The sequence below is a fragment of the Accipiter gentilis genome, chromosome 9, assembly GCF_929443795.1.
Source record: "Accipiter gentilis chromosome 9, bAccGen1.1, whole genome shotgun sequence".
NCBI lineage: Eukaryota > Metazoa > Chordata > Aves > Accipitriformes > Accipitridae > Astur > Astur gentilis.
Window position 1 is genome coordinate 2913459 of NC_064888.1, and position 19333 is coordinate 2932791.

Below are 19333 nucleotides of genomic sequence, written 5' to 3' on the forward strand. Positions count from 1 at the left end.
ACCCTGTAACATCAAAAAAGGTCCTACAGTGAACAGAAGTTGACAAGCTTATTAACCAAAGATTTGACATAATTCTGCATTTTAAAAAGAAGCCTGTTTTCCTATATTTGATGACTATGTTGTCCTCACGGAATTTTGCTATTTGGTCATTCTAGCTTAAAAAAAATGCATCAAAATAAATGATACCCATAGCAAGTAATAAAAATGACAACAGATACAGAATAACTTGTGTTGGAAGTCCAAAAAGGAATGGATGGCTTAACTGATGGAAAAGACATATGTTTGAAAATAACTAGTGTCAGATAAAAAGTGAAGCATGTCATCTACTGTGCTGATCAACTTACAGAAAAATTAAATGTCACTCTCCCTCTCTCATAAGTGGAGATACTGAGACCCAGAGAAAATTAGGGTAAAAGCTGAAGTTTGGAAAACAAGTTATAAGATTTTTTTAATGGCTTTCGATAGGATGTGGATGTCGTGGTTTTCCTATATTGAAAGATCTTGCCAGATGCATCCCTCTAGCAGTCAAGGAGCCACAGCAGCCAACAGATATTCCCATGTTGACCTGACAGAATAACTAACTCTACAGCTTCAGCATATAGTGGGATACCAAGGCAGTTTCACCTGGAGAGCCAAGGAGCAACTTGTTAAATGCGTAATAGCGAACATGTCTGAAATTCCTAAGAACGTATGTGAACATGCGTTGCATATATATGCTCTATGCTGAGCAACCGACAAATATTCACTCCTCAGAGAAGTATACACTTGGTGGGAGTTCAGAAGGAAAAGCTATAGGCAAAGGCATGAAGGCAGAAGGAAGAGCTGAGGAGGAAAGGCTAGCCCTGAGATTTTTAGCTACACATCAGCACTGAAGACTGAAAAGGTCTAGGGTTTGGCAGAAAATAAAACACTGTCAAAACGGCCATATTACTGACACTACCACCACCTCATTAGTCCTTAGACAAATGTCACCATCGCTGTTCTTACCAATAAGATGGGACATGCTTAGAGATCCCTTCTTTCCCTCTGGCCAGAACTGGACACTGCAGGATTATTTTGTTTCCCCCAACAAAATGTCTTTCTGTCCGGAAACATTTATATAAATCTTCTATTGAAACATATCCATTTAAAGGAAAACTTCCTCAGAGGATGCCTCCAGTTTTCCAACTCATTCTCCAAAGAAGAAAAAGCATTTATGTGCATGCATATGCTCCACCAACCCAGAGTTAAATTGCTTATCACACTAGTTCTAGGTAGACTATCACATAGAGCCAGATATTCCAATATCCTGAACGGCCCCATAGTTTTCTCCTCAGCCCTACTGAGACACCAAAAACCTACATCCCTCCCTTTTGCTGCTCCTCAACCACGACTATCACTGGCAAGTCATGTACTCTTCAGCTAGTGAGAGCTTGGAGCAGCCTGTGATATCAGAGAGACCCTCAAGGGCCACACAGGTACCTGTTCCGAAACCAGCTGCTCCCCATCCCCTCTGATTCTTCAGATGGCGGCACAGAGCTGCTCCAGGGATGTCACGCTGTTGGGACCAGGCTGCAACTCTGCTTGAATTCAGTTACACAATGCCACCAGCCTGATGTCCCAGCCATTAATTACAGAGTTCTCCATGAACAAAACTCTTCTAGAAGATCTGCGTGTTAATCTGGCTCCCCAGGAAGTAAGTTCGTTGCCTTTGCCATCTATCATAGCCTGCCACTGATGCATATGCAGAATTGTTCTAGCAAGGTAGAAGTCAGGTACCCCTAGGGCAACAAATCATACCTCATAGGCAAACATACTTCATGGTGACCCCTAAGGGTTTCTGAATACTTTAGGCTATGTAAACCCCATACGCGCTGCGTGGACAATAAGACAATAGGCGCTCTTCCAGCAATGCCATCCTGGCCCATAAAAGAGTGGGAAGCATTTGCAACAAGCCTGGGTTTATTCTAACCTAATATCCCTGGAATCTTCACAGAGACTACAGGCAGAATCACAAGCAGAGGCCACTGAGACTGCCTTTCATTTTTCACCTACACACCTCCAGGGCATTTATGGTGTGTATCATTCATGCTCTGAAGGTCGAAGCTAGCACTATGTGTAAGATGTAAATAATTTCTTTTCCTTCAGTGATGATCATTTGCCTTCTGCTGCTTCTACTCATATTCCCCACTTTCACCAAGATGCTGGAGGACAAGCCTGAATGAATCAACAGTAAATCCACTGAAACAGAAGCAGCACCTATCAACGTCAGAGAGCAAGCAAAATGATAGCTTTGCATCTCACATAGTCCTGTCTCCAGAGGATGAGACTGAAGCACAGGCTGCTTGCCTTCAAACAGCTTCAAAATCATAGGACAAAAAGTCAATCGGGGAACAGTTGAGTGTCCAATGCCTCATTAAGGATGCAGGAGTTATGATGGGATCCAGAAAATCTAGCCACTAGATGCCATGAACGAAGGTTGTAGGCTTTTATGCTGCATTATCTACCCTGGGACAGTTTAGAGGCCCCTGTGACCTATCCACAATGCACAGATTTAAACAAAACTGTACAGCTGGAAAAGCTTTATTATTCAACAGTGTGTAACTGTGCATAAGGAAAGCGATAGCCTGTGTTGCCCTGCGAACCACGGCACTGAGGAGATCCTCTGGGTATACGCAAACTGACAGATGTGTCCCTGATGTCCTCTACAAGCAATCGGATGTTACGGAGGCGACTGACTCCTGGAAAGGGGGCACGGCTCCTATTCAGCTTCAGATGTTCCTTCAGCTTATCACAGAATTTGTAACACGGGATCCTTTCACCCTCACAGAGGCCAGGGGAGGCCTTGCAAAGCTAATTGATCCTAGCAGGAGAGCAAGGGGCTATTCTCATTTATCTACCTCCCCCATCTACCACTTACCACCAACAGTCCTTTAGGTCAGTACTGAAAATCTGCTGGGATAATAGCCTCCCTGCTCTCAGTCCTCTTTCCCTGTTTCTTCAAAGCACTTTCTGTTGCCTCAATCTCCCTTGCCTGCCTTCCTTGAACGTGGCTTTCCCACACTTCCCTTTCCTTATGTCTGCCTTTGGCAAATCCTGCATCCTGAGTTTCCCTCTGTCTTCCCACACTCTGATATTTACACTGGGAGTTATACTCCCCCAGCTTTAATCTGATCCTCATGGAACAGCAGGTTCATTTAATCACTGGCTCAAAAATTGCAAACACTTTTTATTAGACTTATCTACTCTCAATGATACAGTGATAGCACACTACAGTACCATTTAAAACAAGCTACTATTGCTAACCCAGCTGACTCCTGGTTTCTTTATAGTGAAATAAAGTCAAGGGAAAGACATACATTGTCACTTCATAAACCCCAAAAGAACACAGTGCAGCACTTGTTAACTATGGTTCTCCAAAGGGACACGCGATTACATACATAAAGGCACTCCTAGACCCAGGAGCTCTACCTGTGAACAGAAAAACACTGTATCCAGAAGTCTAAATTCTGACGTTTGTGCATTAAGAACATAATGCACTGCGGCTAGAAAGGATCGTACTGCTTTTCTGAACGGATTTCTTATGGGAATAAGAGAAATGTAAACTTTTAAAAAAATTATTTCTATTTTGTAACAACGTCATTAAACAAGAACTGCATTTTAAAGAGTAAGCATGAAATGTCCTGAGGAAGGCTGATGAGAAACAAGTGACAGAACAGGGGAAGGCTTTTGACTGCTGATTTAAGTGGAATCCCACTAGTACCTGGTAACTGCTGGTTCCTTACGCTTTGCAAAGTTTACATCTCTTTCCTGCACCCCTCATCCCCATTCTACTGGAGCCTGACAATTCTGTCATCCCCCCCTTTTCAAATGTACTTAGCAAACAGACGTACCTGGTCATTACAAGTGCCTTCTCAGAACCCTGAAAAAATGCAAGATTTGCTGTTTCCCCTTTCCCCTGCAAAATTTTTCAATTCCAGACCAGCTCTGTGCAGGAAGAGGCTTTCACAGGGAACATCATCTTTTGATTCACCCTATACTATTCTGGCTGCAGTTCATGTTAAGCTTTCCATAGGGAAGTTGCAGCTGGGTACAGAGACCACAGCCAGAATGCATGGAAAAAGAAAATATACTAGTATTGTAGTACATAAGAAAAATCACCAAAATCAAACATGAAATTAAGTTAAAGCAAATTACTGCAAAATCAGATAGCAGTGAAATCCATCTAGAACAATTTCCAGGCAGAAAACCTATTGAAAAGTTTAGTACCAGGAGAAAAATCGGGGCCATCGCTAACTTGGTATAGTCCATCATTTCCAAACAAATTTGAATTTAATTTGTCTGTCATGCTGATGAAGAAAACAATGTGTTCATCACAGGCTCTGCCCAACACATCGCTTTTCATCAGTATGAATGTTAAGACAAATTTAGCAACATATCTGTCAATGTATTTTCTGATGTATGCCATTTTCCCCCTCAGAAAAAGCCCAGAAAAACAAATTGAAGCGATCATGGTGGCATACAACTCAAAACTAGTAAGTTTTCCAGGTTCTGTGGCATCTTAAAAATTGCCACAGAAAATTATGTCCAAGGCTGAAATCCCAAAACACAGACTGTGTGCGAGAGTACACAAATAAACAAAATATTTCTCTTAAGGGCATCTGTCTTTGCAGAATCGCACAAAATGCTGTCTTCACAGGCAGAAGAGAAGGAATAACATTGTTTCTGAGCGCTAATAGTCAGCGTGAAACCATTGAGACTTCTGTTACTTGCAGTTTTTCCCTCCTATCCCCAAGTGGGACAGGAGGCAGGGCTGCCTCGCAATGGTGCAGAGAGGTGAACTTACACACCCTCGGACTACAGCAATTATTCTGCAGAACGAGTACACATGAACTCACATGGAGTACAAGTTAAATTCACACCAAGCCTTCAGCAAACTCCTGGATTTTAGGCATTCAGGAGCTGCAGTATTAGTTCTAATGAAAACTAGCTTATCCATAAGAGAAGTTAACCAGTTTTGCCTTGAGTTCTTTTTTCCTGGTTACATGAGTTAAACGGTAATGCAATGGGGCTGCACAGATATATAAGGTGTAGTTGATACAAGGCAAAGATTAAACCACTTAGAAAAGGTATCTTCTTACCTAAGACGCAGCTGTAACTTAATTCTCTATTTTTCATAGTTTATACTATGGCCAGACTGGTCTGAAATTTTGTATGAAATGCTTCATACTGGGAGCAGCTTTATTCCCACAATTTGAAAAGAACCCATTCAGCTGTATGAAGATACAGAAATGCAATTTTAAAAAACTGTTTATCAGACACTGGCACTTTTCCTGCTTGTGTAACTCAAAAAGGATCTCAGTAAAGAAAATTGAATTTGGCAATCCATTAACATAGATTTGATGGTCTCTGTGTTCATCTCTTGATGTCTCACCCCTTTCAGAAAAATGAAAATAACTCACGGTAAAAGAGTGGCTGTTCCCTCTTATTTGTCCAGTACATTGGCAATTATGAAAACCCTGGAAAAGCTGCTGAAGCTCTGCTGACTCATGGTGGCAGAGAAGTTACTTGTTAACTCCACAACGAAGATGGAGAAGGGAGAGAAGAAAGAGGAAAAGAGAGAGAATAGCCAAAGTCTGGGCAGAAGGCTCAGGCTGAGCTGTTACACTAAGTAGCACCAACTCTTCAGGCTGTAGCTTAACACACTGTGTTTGCACCAGGTCAAGATTCAGATCTAATTTCGTGCCATCTAAGTTTAGGAACCTAACTGAGCGATTTCAGTAAAGACTTTACTTGTCGCCGGCATCCTCTACTGTCAACAGAGGGAGAGCGGCAGTTCCAAGAGGCAAATTGGCTTACCGAAGGTCTGAATTGTCTTCTGAAGCTGCTAACCCTGCTCCATCAAGTACAGAGAGACCCCGAGGCAGTGATGCAAAACACGCAACAGGCACGCCAGGACTGGCACGTGTCACTCCTGCCAGCAGAACAGGTCCCCAGACTATCGCAGTTCCCAGGGCAGTCTGCAGTGTGTCACTGGCTCCTCAACCCTACGGATCAGATTTAAGAGCCAGAAACAAGCTATGGTAGAGACGGGAGATGGTGACAGTGACAGAGATTAATGGAGGAATTAACCCTTTCCCTCTCCACAAATCTGACCCAAAGGGGAGGATGTGCCTTGATGCAGGTATGTACTTCTGACTCCTGACATGAAAGATGTTCATAGTTGTTAGCCAGGGGCAACTGTGCTCCTAATTTAGGCACTACAGATAGGTGCATTAATACTAGTGGGATTACTCTAAGCCTGAAGTCATTCACAGACTAAGTACCAGGCAATGTTGGCATTTTAATGTGTAGGAAATTTCAGGTTTCACCTCATTTTAAGTTCTTCTATGCTCACAGCAGTGAATAATAAGGGAAAAGTCAAAGCACATTATTCCAAGGGGTAAGGATTCAGCCTCAGAAAGAAAAAGCAGTTCTCAGAGCTGTCTGGTTGCATTTGAGGGGCTGTAATCTGTACTCCTCTTTTAACGAGCAGCACGGTTCTCTTCAGGCTCTAGCCTATTCTTGTATGACAAAGAGCCATGATTTTACACTTCCCCACCATCATCTCTTATCTCTTATATTTCTTGGTGAAGGAAGACTGCCAGCGTGGTGCATTTGCTGTAATGCCATCTTACCTTTGCTCTGCCCAGATAAGAGGATGTGTCCTTTCTCTACAGCACGCAGGAAAGAAGGGAAGAGTAAGGAAAGGGAAAAAAGCTCTTTACGTGATACATAAGGACTGCCCAGAGTCACACATCTAAAAAAACTCTGCATATTGTACCTTCACATAAAACCCTGCTCATGTCATAAGCTACAGTAAAAACAATTCACCTGATTAAGGTACTACACCAAGCTGCTTAGTCCCTATATTGTAAGGGTTACAGAAGCCTGTGTTTGAAGTGTTAGTGTTGTGGAACGAAGTGACAGCAAGTTGGGAAATAAATGAGCACAATACTCTCTTCTAACCTCCTGGCACTGTGCCTTTTAACAGAGAAGAAAAAAGCAAAAAGGCAAAATGTCAGCTCCGAAACATTTTTCATGTTGTAAAATATAGTGTCCCCACTGAAACTCTTGGTAAGAGACACACTGAGGGGGCTGATAATTCACCAAAAAATAGTGAGTTATTGCAAAAAAGGTCGTGTGAACACATGCCTAATGCCGTAAGAAAAAAAAAAAACCCTTGGGACCGAAAATCTGTATCTATGTCCTACAAATGTCATGTTAGCCCTTCAGACAAAAGTCTCAGCAGCACACGCTGAGCTGTTAAGTTCAAGGATGCAAACCAGCTTTCACAAACAGCAAGAGAGACTAAGAGGATTTGGATATTTCGGCACACCTCACTAGTTTACATCGAAGCTGACCATTCCGCTTCTATTAGTCACTCAGAACAATCACTCTTTTCCCAGCAGAGCTTACTCATTTGCAAGATAAAAGGAAGACATTTCTGCACATGCCCATAATATTCTTCACCACTGGGGGCAGCTTTACATAAGACTGCATTCGCCGAAACCAAAGCAACAGTCGGACGGAGCTTTCAGAATGACAGTATGCAGAAGTGAGCAGAGCTTGTTCATTGTACGGGCTTATTCTACCTTCTATGCTACAAAGCAGCTTCCTAGCCGGATCGGGCACTAAGTAAGGGAGCTGCTGTGCTATGGAATACAGATGTGTGAATTCAGATAGCTAAATGGTGCTTGGAGGAATCTAACATGCTTTCCTATAAAGAGAAATTTTAAAAGCCAGGTTCCTAACTATAAAGATGCAAAAACATAATATCCATGAAGATCCTATTACCTAGGAAGAATTTGACATTTTGCTGCGAATGCTGTGTTGGGATTGATTTATTCTTGGAGTGTTCTGCATGGCTGGCAAAGAATAATGTTCCAAAATCGGTCCATCTCCCAAGGGGTCCAATTTTTCTTCCTGGGTGTCAGCGAGCCCTGACTCACTACAGTGCAGCTGACAGGGGCTGCCATGCTTGTGGCACACTAAGCAAAAAACAAAAGACCTAAGGACGACCTTTGAACAACACAAAGGATGGGTATGTTTTTCATGTTATTTTTTTTTAATGTATAGTTCATAGCCACTGCATAGCCTGTGCTTTAATTACTCCATAGACTTGCCTTGATGTGATTTGTTATTACAGTTAAACTGCTTAGGGATTACACCTTTTACCCAACTGCTTTTCAGTATTTATATAAAGGCATTCTTTAAAAAAATCTGAGTAAAGAAAACAATGTGAAAAGAAGTTGAGTCGAGCTAGGGATTTTTAAATGATTGTTGAAATAAAAGATTTTAGCATGATTGAAAGAAATGACTGATGTGTGGGGGGATAACTTTTCTAAGTTGTTTTTATTTCCAGGTTTCAATGTAATTAGGCTACTGAGCGGATCAGCTGTAGCTCTGGTAATAGCCCCTACTGTATTACTGACAATGCTTTCTTCTGCTGAACGAGGATGCCCTAAGGGCTGTAGGTGTGAAGGCAAAATGGTATATTGTGAATCTCAGAAATTGCAGGAGATTCCCTCAAGTATATCTGCTGGTTGTTTAGGTTTGTCCCTTCGATATAACAGCCTCCAAAAACTAAAATACAATCAATTTAAAGGTCTTAATCAACTCACCTGGCTCTATTTAGACCATAACCACATCAGCAATATTGACGAAAATGCTTTCAGTGGAATACGCAGACTAAAAGAGTTGATCTTGAGTTCCAACAGAATCTCCTATTTTCTTAATAATACCTTCAGACCTGTGACAAATCTCCGGAATTTGGATCTGTCATACAATCAGCTGCAGTCTCTGGGATCTGAACAGTTCAGGGGCTTAAGGAAGCTGCTGAGTTTACACTTGCGATCCAATTCCCTAAGAACCATCCCCGTTCGAATATTTCAAGACTGTAGGAACCTTGAACTGTTGGACCTGGGTTATAATCGCATCCGAAGTTTAGCAAGGAATGTCTTTGCAGGCATGATCAGACTGAAAGAGCTTCATCTGGAGCACAATCAATTTTCTAAGCTCAACCTGGCACTTTTTCCAAGGCTAGTCAGCCTTCAGAACCTTTATTTACAGTGGAATAAAATCAGTGTGATAGGACAAACTATGTCCTGGACCTGGAGCTCATTACAAAGACTTGATTTATCTGGCAATGAAATAGAAGCTTTCAGTGGACCTAGTGTTTTTCAGTGTGTGCCCAATTTACAGCGCCTCAACCTGGATTCAAACAAGCTCACATTTATTGGTCAAGAAATTTTGGATTCTTGGATATCTCTCAATGACATCAGCCTTGCTGGGAATATATGGGAATGCAGCAGAAACATTTGCTCTCTGGTAAACTGGCTTAAAAGTTTTAAAGGGCTGAGGGAAAATACAATTATTTGTGCCAGCCCCAAAGAGCTGCAAGGGGTGAATGTTATTGATGCAGTGAAAAACTACAGCATCTGTGGCAAAAGTACCACGGAAAGGTTTGAATTAGCACGAGCTCTCCCAAAGCCAACATTTAAACCAAAACTCACCAGGCCTAAACACGACAGCAAGCCCCCTCTGCCCCCAACTATTGGAGCCACTGAATCAAGCTCTGAACCCGAGCACGACACAGAACACATCTCCTTCCATAAAATCATAGCAGGCAGCGTGGCCCTTTTCTTGTCTGTGCTTGTGATCCTGCTGGTAATCTATGTGTCATGGAAGCGTTACCCAGCCAGTATGAAGCAGCTGCAGCAGCGCTCTCTCATGCGAAGGCACAGGAAAAAGAAAAGACAGTCACTGAAGCAAATGACTCCAAGCACACAGGAATTTTATGTAGATTACAAACCCACCAACACTGAGACCAGTGAGATGCTGCTGAATGGAACAGGACCCTGCACGTATAACAAATCAGGCTCCAGGGAATGTGAGGTATGAACCATTGTGATAAAAGAGCTTTTAAAAGCTGGGAAATAGTGGTGCTTTATTGAACTCTAGGGACTATAAAGGGAACGTTTTTCTCACTTTTCTGGCACAGCTCTTCCATGTCTCTTTTTTGTACATTCATAATACTGGTCATTTTACTCTCATACATAATCAACTCATTGAAATTTAAATACCGCAATCAATGTGAAGCCTGAGCTCTGGTTTAATACAATACCTATTGTACAAACCCTCTGCTGATTTCATTAAAGTCTCTCTTGTTTTTAAATAGAAAACTTCTTTCATAAGTAATCCACTGCACCTGCAGCTACTGTGCCTCTGTTTAGGGAGAAAAATGACAACAATGAAAAAAAAAAAAGAAAAAAAAAATCAAACTCGGCTTCCCCCCCCTACCCCTTCTTGCCCCCCAACCTAACCCCAGCCCTTGCTCCGAAACTCACTTTTTGAACCAAGAACAAACTAAGGACCCAGGTACTGTAGCAGCATCTGAATTCTGAGTTGTCAGAGGAGAGACATGGTGCAGGAACAGCTCTGAAAGAATGCCTGATTTCTGCCCAACACAAGATATAATAAAAAGCCAGTGGGGAGTTAAAGCACTGTCTTAGGACATGAGGTATCACACCAAAAGCAAAGCAGAGGGAAATCTAGGCTTAATAAAAATTTAAAAGGAAAAAGGTACAATGGGATTTACTGTACTGCATTATAATACAGTGTTTCTAGGGCTGATAACTATTAATTGAAACCTGTTTATGTGACTTCATACAAAAGGTGCCAGTGTTTATCCCTTACATCCAATTGCCTTTCAGAAAGTAGTCAAAAGGCATTCATTAAATGAGGAGCAGAAATTCCTTATTGATGTAATTAGAGGAACTCAAATGTGCAGCAGCAAAAGCAAGACCACTTCCTGCACCCATTTGTTTCAGTGCTCATTAGAAATTCTCTTTTCAAGACTGTCAAAGACATTAATGTAGCCGAGGAAACCATTAAATCTGTCATTTTCTTCTTTTTCTTTTTATTTGCTGGGCTGGGCTTGTTAGGGTTTTGTGATGTGTTTTGCACACTGTCCCTCTAATATCTAAATAAAGGTTCATTACTTACAAAGCCAAACAGTGTACATTTTAGAAATACTACAACTGCAAAGAGCTTTCAGAGAAAATTGGTTACTCACTGATCTGAGAAGACTGCATCCAAAAATCCTTAAAGAAATCAGTGACAAACTATTTTTCTCTCTTAGCAAAACCTTAATGACATTATAAGAATTCACAGATGCTCATTTTTAAGGTGTAGTCATTCATCAGCGGTTCTGGACAAAATACAGATTTGTAACCTGCCTACTCCCTGCTCTCCCTCTCCCAAAGTCATGTATTTTTGTTGGCTGCAGAAGAATGTAACATCCCCCATACTTCCAAATAAATCATACCTCCTATTTTGATTATCAGGAAGGGGTGAGGGGTGGAGGGGGGGGGGGTGGGGGGTGTTCATTCTTGAAATAATACATCAGCACCTATATAGAAGCAAGTCAGTAATTTAATTATCTCTGGTTTGTAACTTGATTTGGCTTAGTAAACTGCACGTCTTCAATCACTTGGGAGGGAATGTTTCTACAAAGCAGTTTCACTGCAGCAGATTAGAAAAAGCAAAACCTTAGCAGAATGTTCTCCTGAATTTTTACTGGAAAAATCCCAATCACAGCCAATCACCTTGAAATATACTAGATATGATGAAAACAAAGCTAGAAAGCATCTCTTAAAAAGAACTAATACACTTGTAGCATTTTTGGTTTGTTTTCCTTTTTTCATATAATGAAACCATTCTCATTTTCAAGGACTGTAGTGAGGAAATATCTGAGAGTAGAAGCTTGAGACTATACTGAACCCTGCAACACTGAGATCCCATTTCACTGAGTACAAAGAGGATCCCACACAATTAATAATACAAGTCCTTGAGACGCTTTTGCAGCACTGAGCAAACTCTGATTTTTAACCTGAGCTGTACCTTGAAAGTTGCTATTAAAAAGTCAATATACATTGAATTACCTTAGCTATTATGAGATTCGGTTTTCTACCAGCAGGTCTTGGTTATCTCTGTACTGAAGGATTAGAGTTTGCTGTAAACTTCGTGTTAAGAAGCATTGCTGTACTTCTACAGGCTTTAACGTCTGCAGTGGTGACTAATATTAGGCACAGCCAAAACAAGAAAGATTTGGTCCAAAGCACACATACATTCATATACATATAGACACACACACGTGTATGTGTGTATGTATATATATATATATATATATATAAAAAAATAAAATAAAATTTTGCTATTTAGTTTTGGGAGTGCTGACTGCAATCAGAAAATAATTTCGTACTATTAATTTAGATTTTTGCTATTTGAAAATACTCAATACATCTTCTAAAACTTCTTAATGGACTGTGATTGTGAATGAGTTGTATATAACTGAGTTTGGCTTTATATGCTTCCTTTTATGTTTCTTTAATGCCTATTTCTAACCATAACAATAGTCAGAAAGAACCAACCCACGACCTCCTACAGAAAGCAGTATCTGTATAATTATCACTAACTCCCTTTGAAAAATACTTAGTTATGGGCATGAAAAAGAAAGTAAGGCCAGTATGTCATTAATCATAGATGGATAACAAAAATACTAATGAAAATGCAGCATGTCTATATTCAAGCACAGACATGCTTAGATCAACCAATTCATTTATTGCCTGAAAAACAAGAGATTCACTTTTCATGATTTTCCAAACACATACCAAACACAGATAAATGTATAGTTGCTGCTGTAGTCATTGATAATGAAAACACTGTCTGATTACACAAAAAAGATGCCCAGTGTAACTCTTTGAACCTTCTTGCACAGCCTGAGGCCTGAGAGCCGAGTTGTTAAATCTAATGGCTATGGCTTAGAAAACATTTTAAACCAGCTTCACAGCATGTTAAAACACATTACAAAATCCATGCTTTCATCTGTGCAAAGACTACATGAACTAAGCTAAACTTTGTCTCACCACTGTCAAATTAAACACTATAGAAGTGACTTGTTTGGGTTGGCTCGGCCACCAGAGTCACAAATTCAAATAATCTTGTAGGAAACGACCTGGTCTTAGCTGAGCAACTTCCAGTCCCTGTGAAAGGCTGCCCCTTTCCTGAATACAAATGAAGTGTTAAAGCCTCAAAGATTCCATAGAATCTCTCCAGTTTGGGCAGCAGGTATCTAGAATTCTGATCCCACTTTGTCTTGGATTTGGGATATTTTGGTGCCAGTCTCTCACATAACTGTTAAAACCTTGCTGGGGTGATGCTGAGGAATCCTCAGAGGATGCACGACAGCTATGATGGCTCTTACAAACCCCTAAGCCTTCATACAAGCATTTTAGGCACCAACTTGTGGAAGGAGATGTGACCGAGTGCCTCTAATGACCTGGCTTATCCCTTAATGGATCTGATGCTGCCTACAGATTCCAAGTTTAGGAGAGCAACAATGCATTTTGAAGGTGTCTGGGTTTGTTTTGTTGTGTTCTTTGGCTTTTAAAATCAATCACTATTCCTTTTTCTAAGTCGCATATGGTGTTCTGGGGCTACCACTCCAAAACCGTGGCTTTTCAAGCCACAGACAAAGTGCAGTAGCCTTCCAGGCCCATTTTCATTAGTTTTGCAGTCTACATTTATTTAAACCACATTGAGACAAATGTTAGGTGGAATCACCAAACAAGACTGTTTCGTTTAACACCTTCTAACAATTTCTTACATTAAATGTTTACAAGGGATGTTGAGAAGACAGACAGAAGATGGCAAATAAACATGACAGATGTGAGGTAATTTGCCAGAAGATCACACACCAGTTGAGTACTGGGAATATAATCCAGTCTCCTCCCACCAAAACATCCTCCCAGCCAGTGGAGTACTTGGCCTCTCAACTAAACGACCTAGCTCCTGGAATATTCAAGTGGTATTTCAGAATAATAAACCATACAGAAGGCATATCTGTGGAAAAAGAAAATAACTAATGTACTAAGCAAATTCAAGGAGACTGGTAATGTTCATTCACTGTGTTGAGATTACCTCCAGCAATTGCAGAGTAAGAGAATAATAATGAGAATGAGTGGCTTGAGCATAATGAATGCAAGCTTCTCTACTGGCTGGTAGGTTTTCATTACTCACTATCTGCACTTATACAGTCAGCACAGATTAAGGTTTGGCAATGCTCTTTTTATTATTATTATGAAACAGTGAACCTTGATATAAAATTCAATTGCAAAATGAACATAAATGTACAATATTCCTGCAAACACAATTAGAAATTTTCAGTTTGCTGCAAGCTAATGGTCTTTGCTGTCAGCCACTCAACTCTAGATAAATATTCTGTTCGATGAATTTCTGTGGAACAATAGTGACATCCAGCGGGTAGTTAGCTTAATCACAGGTATCTATTGTTTATATCAATTCCCACACAGATGTGTTTGCCTTTTTACTTTGCATTCTTTTGTATCACATGGTAGTAGCATCAAATCCTTTCAGCATACTAAGTATTCAACTGTTTCCGTGTATAGAAGTCAAAACCCGAACGTAGACAAATGCTAGCAAGAAACTGTCTATCCAGTGTCAGTGAAAGGCAAGAAGCATATAATAAGTAATCAAGGACAGGAGCTGTAACAGATTTGTGGCCACTGATTTCAAACTTATTACTTATAAAACAGCACTAAGTGACGTTAAGATACTATAAAATAAACTCGGACTACAAACAACTCATTCAAATTCCTAACAGCAGAATTTTTACAAAAAAATAAATAAAAAATTGAGTTTAGTTTTACAATAATGAGAGAAAGATATTATTAGACATCAAAAGGAAGGGCACTCACCACCTGGGAACAAGTTAAAGTAACAGCTTCATCTCGAAAACACCCAGCGTACAAAAGAGACAAGAAGCAAATTATGAAAGATCAAATTCACAAGCAGTAATAAAGCCAAACAATGAGAAACTCACCAGTGACATGAATATGCAGCATATTTCCTTGGGCAAAAGTTGCTTGCAGCAGCTGCAGCAACAACTTTAGGCCTCGGAGTAACTCTATGCCAATGTTACTGGCAGTCATTTTAAACCACAGTGAATGACATAAATGAATGAAATCAGGATTATAGCTCTGTTGATAACAGACAGATTTCATTTCCCTTAAGATGATGCACAAGAACTCATTTCACTCCACGTTGAATGAAATAGTTGTATTTCTAACTTTTTATGTACTTAGGTGCATTTGGAGGTCACCTATCAGTCCATGACATGTAGCCTTGATTTTTATTCTAGAATGGGTGTCATCACAGTGGTACAGTATAGGATTTTGATGCAATTTTCAGAATTATAGTCAAACTATTTCTTGGCATAACTGTGAATGGAAGACAGTAGGGTGCAAAAGAAGTAAAAAGTGACTGAGTTCAACAGCTATGAACAGATCATCAAGGTGGTCATAAATTAATAAAAAGGAGTTTATACAAGACACTCTGGGCTGGCTAGCTGTAAGTTGATGGCCAAAATTTACCTACCAGAGAAACTGCAAATCTCATTTAGAACAAGCACAAACATCGTAAAGGCAATAATGAAAAAAGATTTGCAAGTAGTAGGCAGTAACTTTTATTTGACCAACCCATCACAGAAATCACATCTCCCTACAATTCCTGTCTTACTCCTATTGTGAGACTATCATGACTATAGCATTAGCATTCTAATGTAAGAATGAGCATTGTTTACTGAGAAGGGACAGAAGGGCAGTTAATCCCCATTTATTACCTTTTTCTTTCTAAACAGCTTAATGAAATTTACTGATGTTATTACAGGAATCATTTTATATTCATGTGAAAAATCGCAAGTTTAAGATTCTTCATTACTGAAATCAACCAAACTCTTTAAGAAAACAAAATATCTCTTTCTTTACTTATAGTTTCTTACTGTTTCTCACAAACTCTCTCGCTTGCCGAGAAGAAACTGAATGACTGGAGATGTAATCTTGAAAAAGAGTTCTCAAAAAAAAAAGCCCTCATATGTGCTGTCTTAACTGCTGAAACCATTCCTCTCCTATGCTCCTGTGCAACTAACACACTGGCCATGTGTCACAGTTTATAGTCTTGACCGAATGTTAAATTTCTATTGCTTCAATACTAGCAGTAGCACTGAATTCATGTAGGACTTTGTAATTACAGTTCAACCTTGCAAATTCTCAAAGTGTTTTGGAGCAGCCAGACTCTATTAATACATCATAAGGACATATGAAAATCAAACATCCTAATTACTCATCTCCTTATACTCCAAACAAGGACATAAATGCATTACAAGGTTTTTTGCTTCACTACACCATTGAGAAAAATCATCTGGCCAGTTCTGTGTGCAAATCCTTTTCTTCTTCAAACTAACAAAATATTTAACTAGCTAGGTCTCTCAGGAACTTAATTGCTTAATGCTGAAAGAAAAAAACCTAAACACATAGATATTGGCAGCAGCCTGCAGAAGTTGCCATCGTGAACTCGGCCTTTATTAGTTATTCTCACTTCAAATCCAGCAGTACCTCCTACACTTGTCATGTATTATACCTGCGCTATATCCCATAGTGTGATGCAGTAACTGTATGAAAACTTTGCATTTTTATGGCCACTTCAGTTCATGTGCAAAAGTATACTGAGAGATGGAAGAACAGAAAAGAGTCAGAAAAAGGACTGCATATGGCTTACAGTGGTAGAAAAAGTTAGGGAGGATCACACAGCCTTTCCAGAAGTTAAACAACTGGTTTTAAAAGAGAGAAAATTACATTCTAAAGCAAAACTAGAATGTTAAATAAATGTTTGCGCATTTCTTAAAAGTATTTTAAGCATTTATTTTTTAAAAAATTGCTACTGTCTGATTCTGGGCATCTTTAAACATCAAACAAAATCTTCTCTAACTTTTATTTCACACCTAACTTAAAGAGAGGGAGAAACTACCTTCTCATAATGTAAGGCACTTCTTTCTGAAGCTGTGGGACGGAGCTGATATGGGAATAATCCAAATATATTTCATCTTAATCATACAAGAAACAAGAAAATAGTATTTTCAACATCTGTAGGAATGATATGATACTACTAACTGGTACATGTTCACTATTCTAGCTGAGCACATTCTCCTGGCATTTATTTTTTGCTTCATGACAAATCATAGGTTGTGTTGTTGGGTCTTACGTGTGCCCTTTATGGTCAGGAACAACTTACTGAATGTTTGAATACCAGTTCTTTAACTAGTGTCTATAATACTTGGTGTTGTAGAACTCATGATTCTGATTTTAAATTAGGCACTTATATTTTCCACTTCCTTAAAGGATGCAAAACGCACAAATCAACTTCAAAATAATGTAATGAGATTACCCCTTCCTGGTTCAGCTGTAACTCAGGGGAGAAAACATTCACAAAATGTTCAAAGGTACAAAAGAAGATCTCCAATGGAAGCTGGGACTTCTAATTGCCTTTGTAATTCTTTCCTTCATTGCCCTCAAGATTAAAAGTAGCTGTAGGTGAAGGAAACGTGAACACTGAGCATGTGTTTTGCTAGAGTGTAGATAATAAGCAATAATAATACATTAGTCATACACTCTCTGCGGGACTGAAAATACAACCATCATAAATGGATTCCTTATTCCAAAATACAGACTTTATAATGTATATTCTAGCATACACATTGTTTCTTGTTTGCTTTTTTTTTTCCCCTAGAAAAAAAACCCAAAACACATTATGCAGAAGCATCTATTTGGCTTGTGCTAAATTGTGCAAAAGCAGCAGATGATAAAAGTATAAAAGAGGGAACACAGTTTACAAAATGCACACTGGAGTCAAACAGAGAAACACTTTAGACTTCACCTTAATGAGTGTTTTGTTACTAATTTTTCAGTTTCCTGTCGATTATCCTGTTTATTTTAAAACAGACTATAGGAAAGATTGTCAAAGCTGCAAATGGGAATTTAAACACCCAGATCCCACCCACTTCTTACAATAGTTGAGCACTTAACCTTTGTGACAGAACATTATCTCCTCTCCCTTTCTCCCCAGAATTTGAAATTTGAACAAGAGTGTTTGTGAGGTCTGCAAAGTGCTCTGACCACCTTAATGAAGGTAGTCTGAAAAATTACCTTCCAGGAGACCTTCACAAGTTTTGTTGCAAGTGAAAGGAAGCGGTTGTAGCTCAATGATGTGCAGATGGCGGCAGATGCATCTTACTAACACTGGGTGGGATGCATATTGAAAAAGGGTATATAATGGAAAATTGCCTTCTGACCTACTACAAAAGGGACTGCCACTAATTCCTGGCACACAGTTAAAATTAACTGACCTCAGAAAAACAATTAGCTATGGTTCAGTTTAAAAAAGCAGCTGCAGATTCTGGAATCTGTTTTTTTAACCAGATGAGTTTATTCCCCACATTCCTCACTAATAACAGTCATAGTAATCTTACACAAAAATACTTAGCCAAAGTTTGAGAAAAGGATCATCTTTTCCTCTTCAAAAAAGAACAACATCAAATAATCATTCCAGCACATCAGTTTTGTTAGCAGTGCACTATTGTAGTATAACGCTTTCACATCACAGTATTAGCCTTCCAGCCAGCTATGAGTCACATCCTCAGAACAGCTCAGGCTTCATCCTACATTGCTTCATACCAGCCAGCTTCTGATCCGCACTGTGCTCTCCAGAATACACATGCATTGCATATAATAGCAATTTCTAATTCAAAAATTAATTTCATGTGATATTACACCTGTGACTCACAATGTAATATACTTACTATGCACCTTCCAACAAAGGATCACAACAGATGGGGATGGAAACCCTTCAGTGGGAACTTTTCCTAAGGCTAATTGTACCTATAAAAAGCAGTCTCGGTACTTTTGGGACTACGTGTTTAGTTTCCCCTACTTTCATTTATCCGTAACAACAATTTCCAGGCTACACTACTGATAGAAAATGTGGGCCTGCAGCAAACACTACCAGTATTATTATATGAGCTCAGAAGCTCCCATTACTACCCAGTAACCTGTCCTTCATTCAAGAACAGACTGATTTACTTCAAACATACATGATGCTGGACAGCATGGTTCTATTCATCCCTAGTGACACTGGCAACACAAAATAGTTTTTCATTTTTCTTAGCAAGTCGCAATCTCAAAGAATATGGGGGGGAAATTTCTAACATTTTAAATCAGAATCCTGTACACTGAATCCCTATACCTTCCCCATTTCACATAGGTGGCTTCCTGCTTTTAAAACACTTATGTCAAAAATAAACTATTTGCCACAGGGGAAGCGATAAACTTTGTGTGGCAGTCTACACGTAACTGCCGGTAACCATGTTCTTTTCACCGAGAGTCTGAACTTATAACCAGTG

The 19333-nt window shown here is 39.6% G+C and overlaps 2 protein-coding genes across 6 annotated transcripts in view; one reads left to right on the forward strand and one right to left on the reverse strand.

Annotated features, from left to right (window-relative positions):
- Window positions 1–19333, reverse strand: part of CTNNA3 (catenin alpha 3) — a 502927-nt gene that overhangs the window by 272115 nt on the left and 211479 nt on the right. The gene's annotated exons all lie outside the window — the stretch shown is intronic.
- The window catches only part of LRRTM3 (leucine rich repeat transmembrane neuronal 3), an 87202-nt gene continuing 75416 nt past the window's right edge, over window positions 7548–19333 (forward strand). The window contains exons 1-2 of one of the 2 annotated variants that reach the window (XM_049810863.1): window positions 7548–8062; window positions 8384–9915. In XM_049810863.1, coding sequence (XP_049666820.1) covers window positions 8059–8062; window positions 8384–9915 — 1536 coding nt within the window. In that variant the 5' untranslated portion in view covers window positions 7548–8058. Of the gene's footprint in view, window positions 8063–8334; window positions 9916–19333 lie in introns of those variants that run through there. The other variant, XM_049810862.1, reaches the window with a different exon arrangement.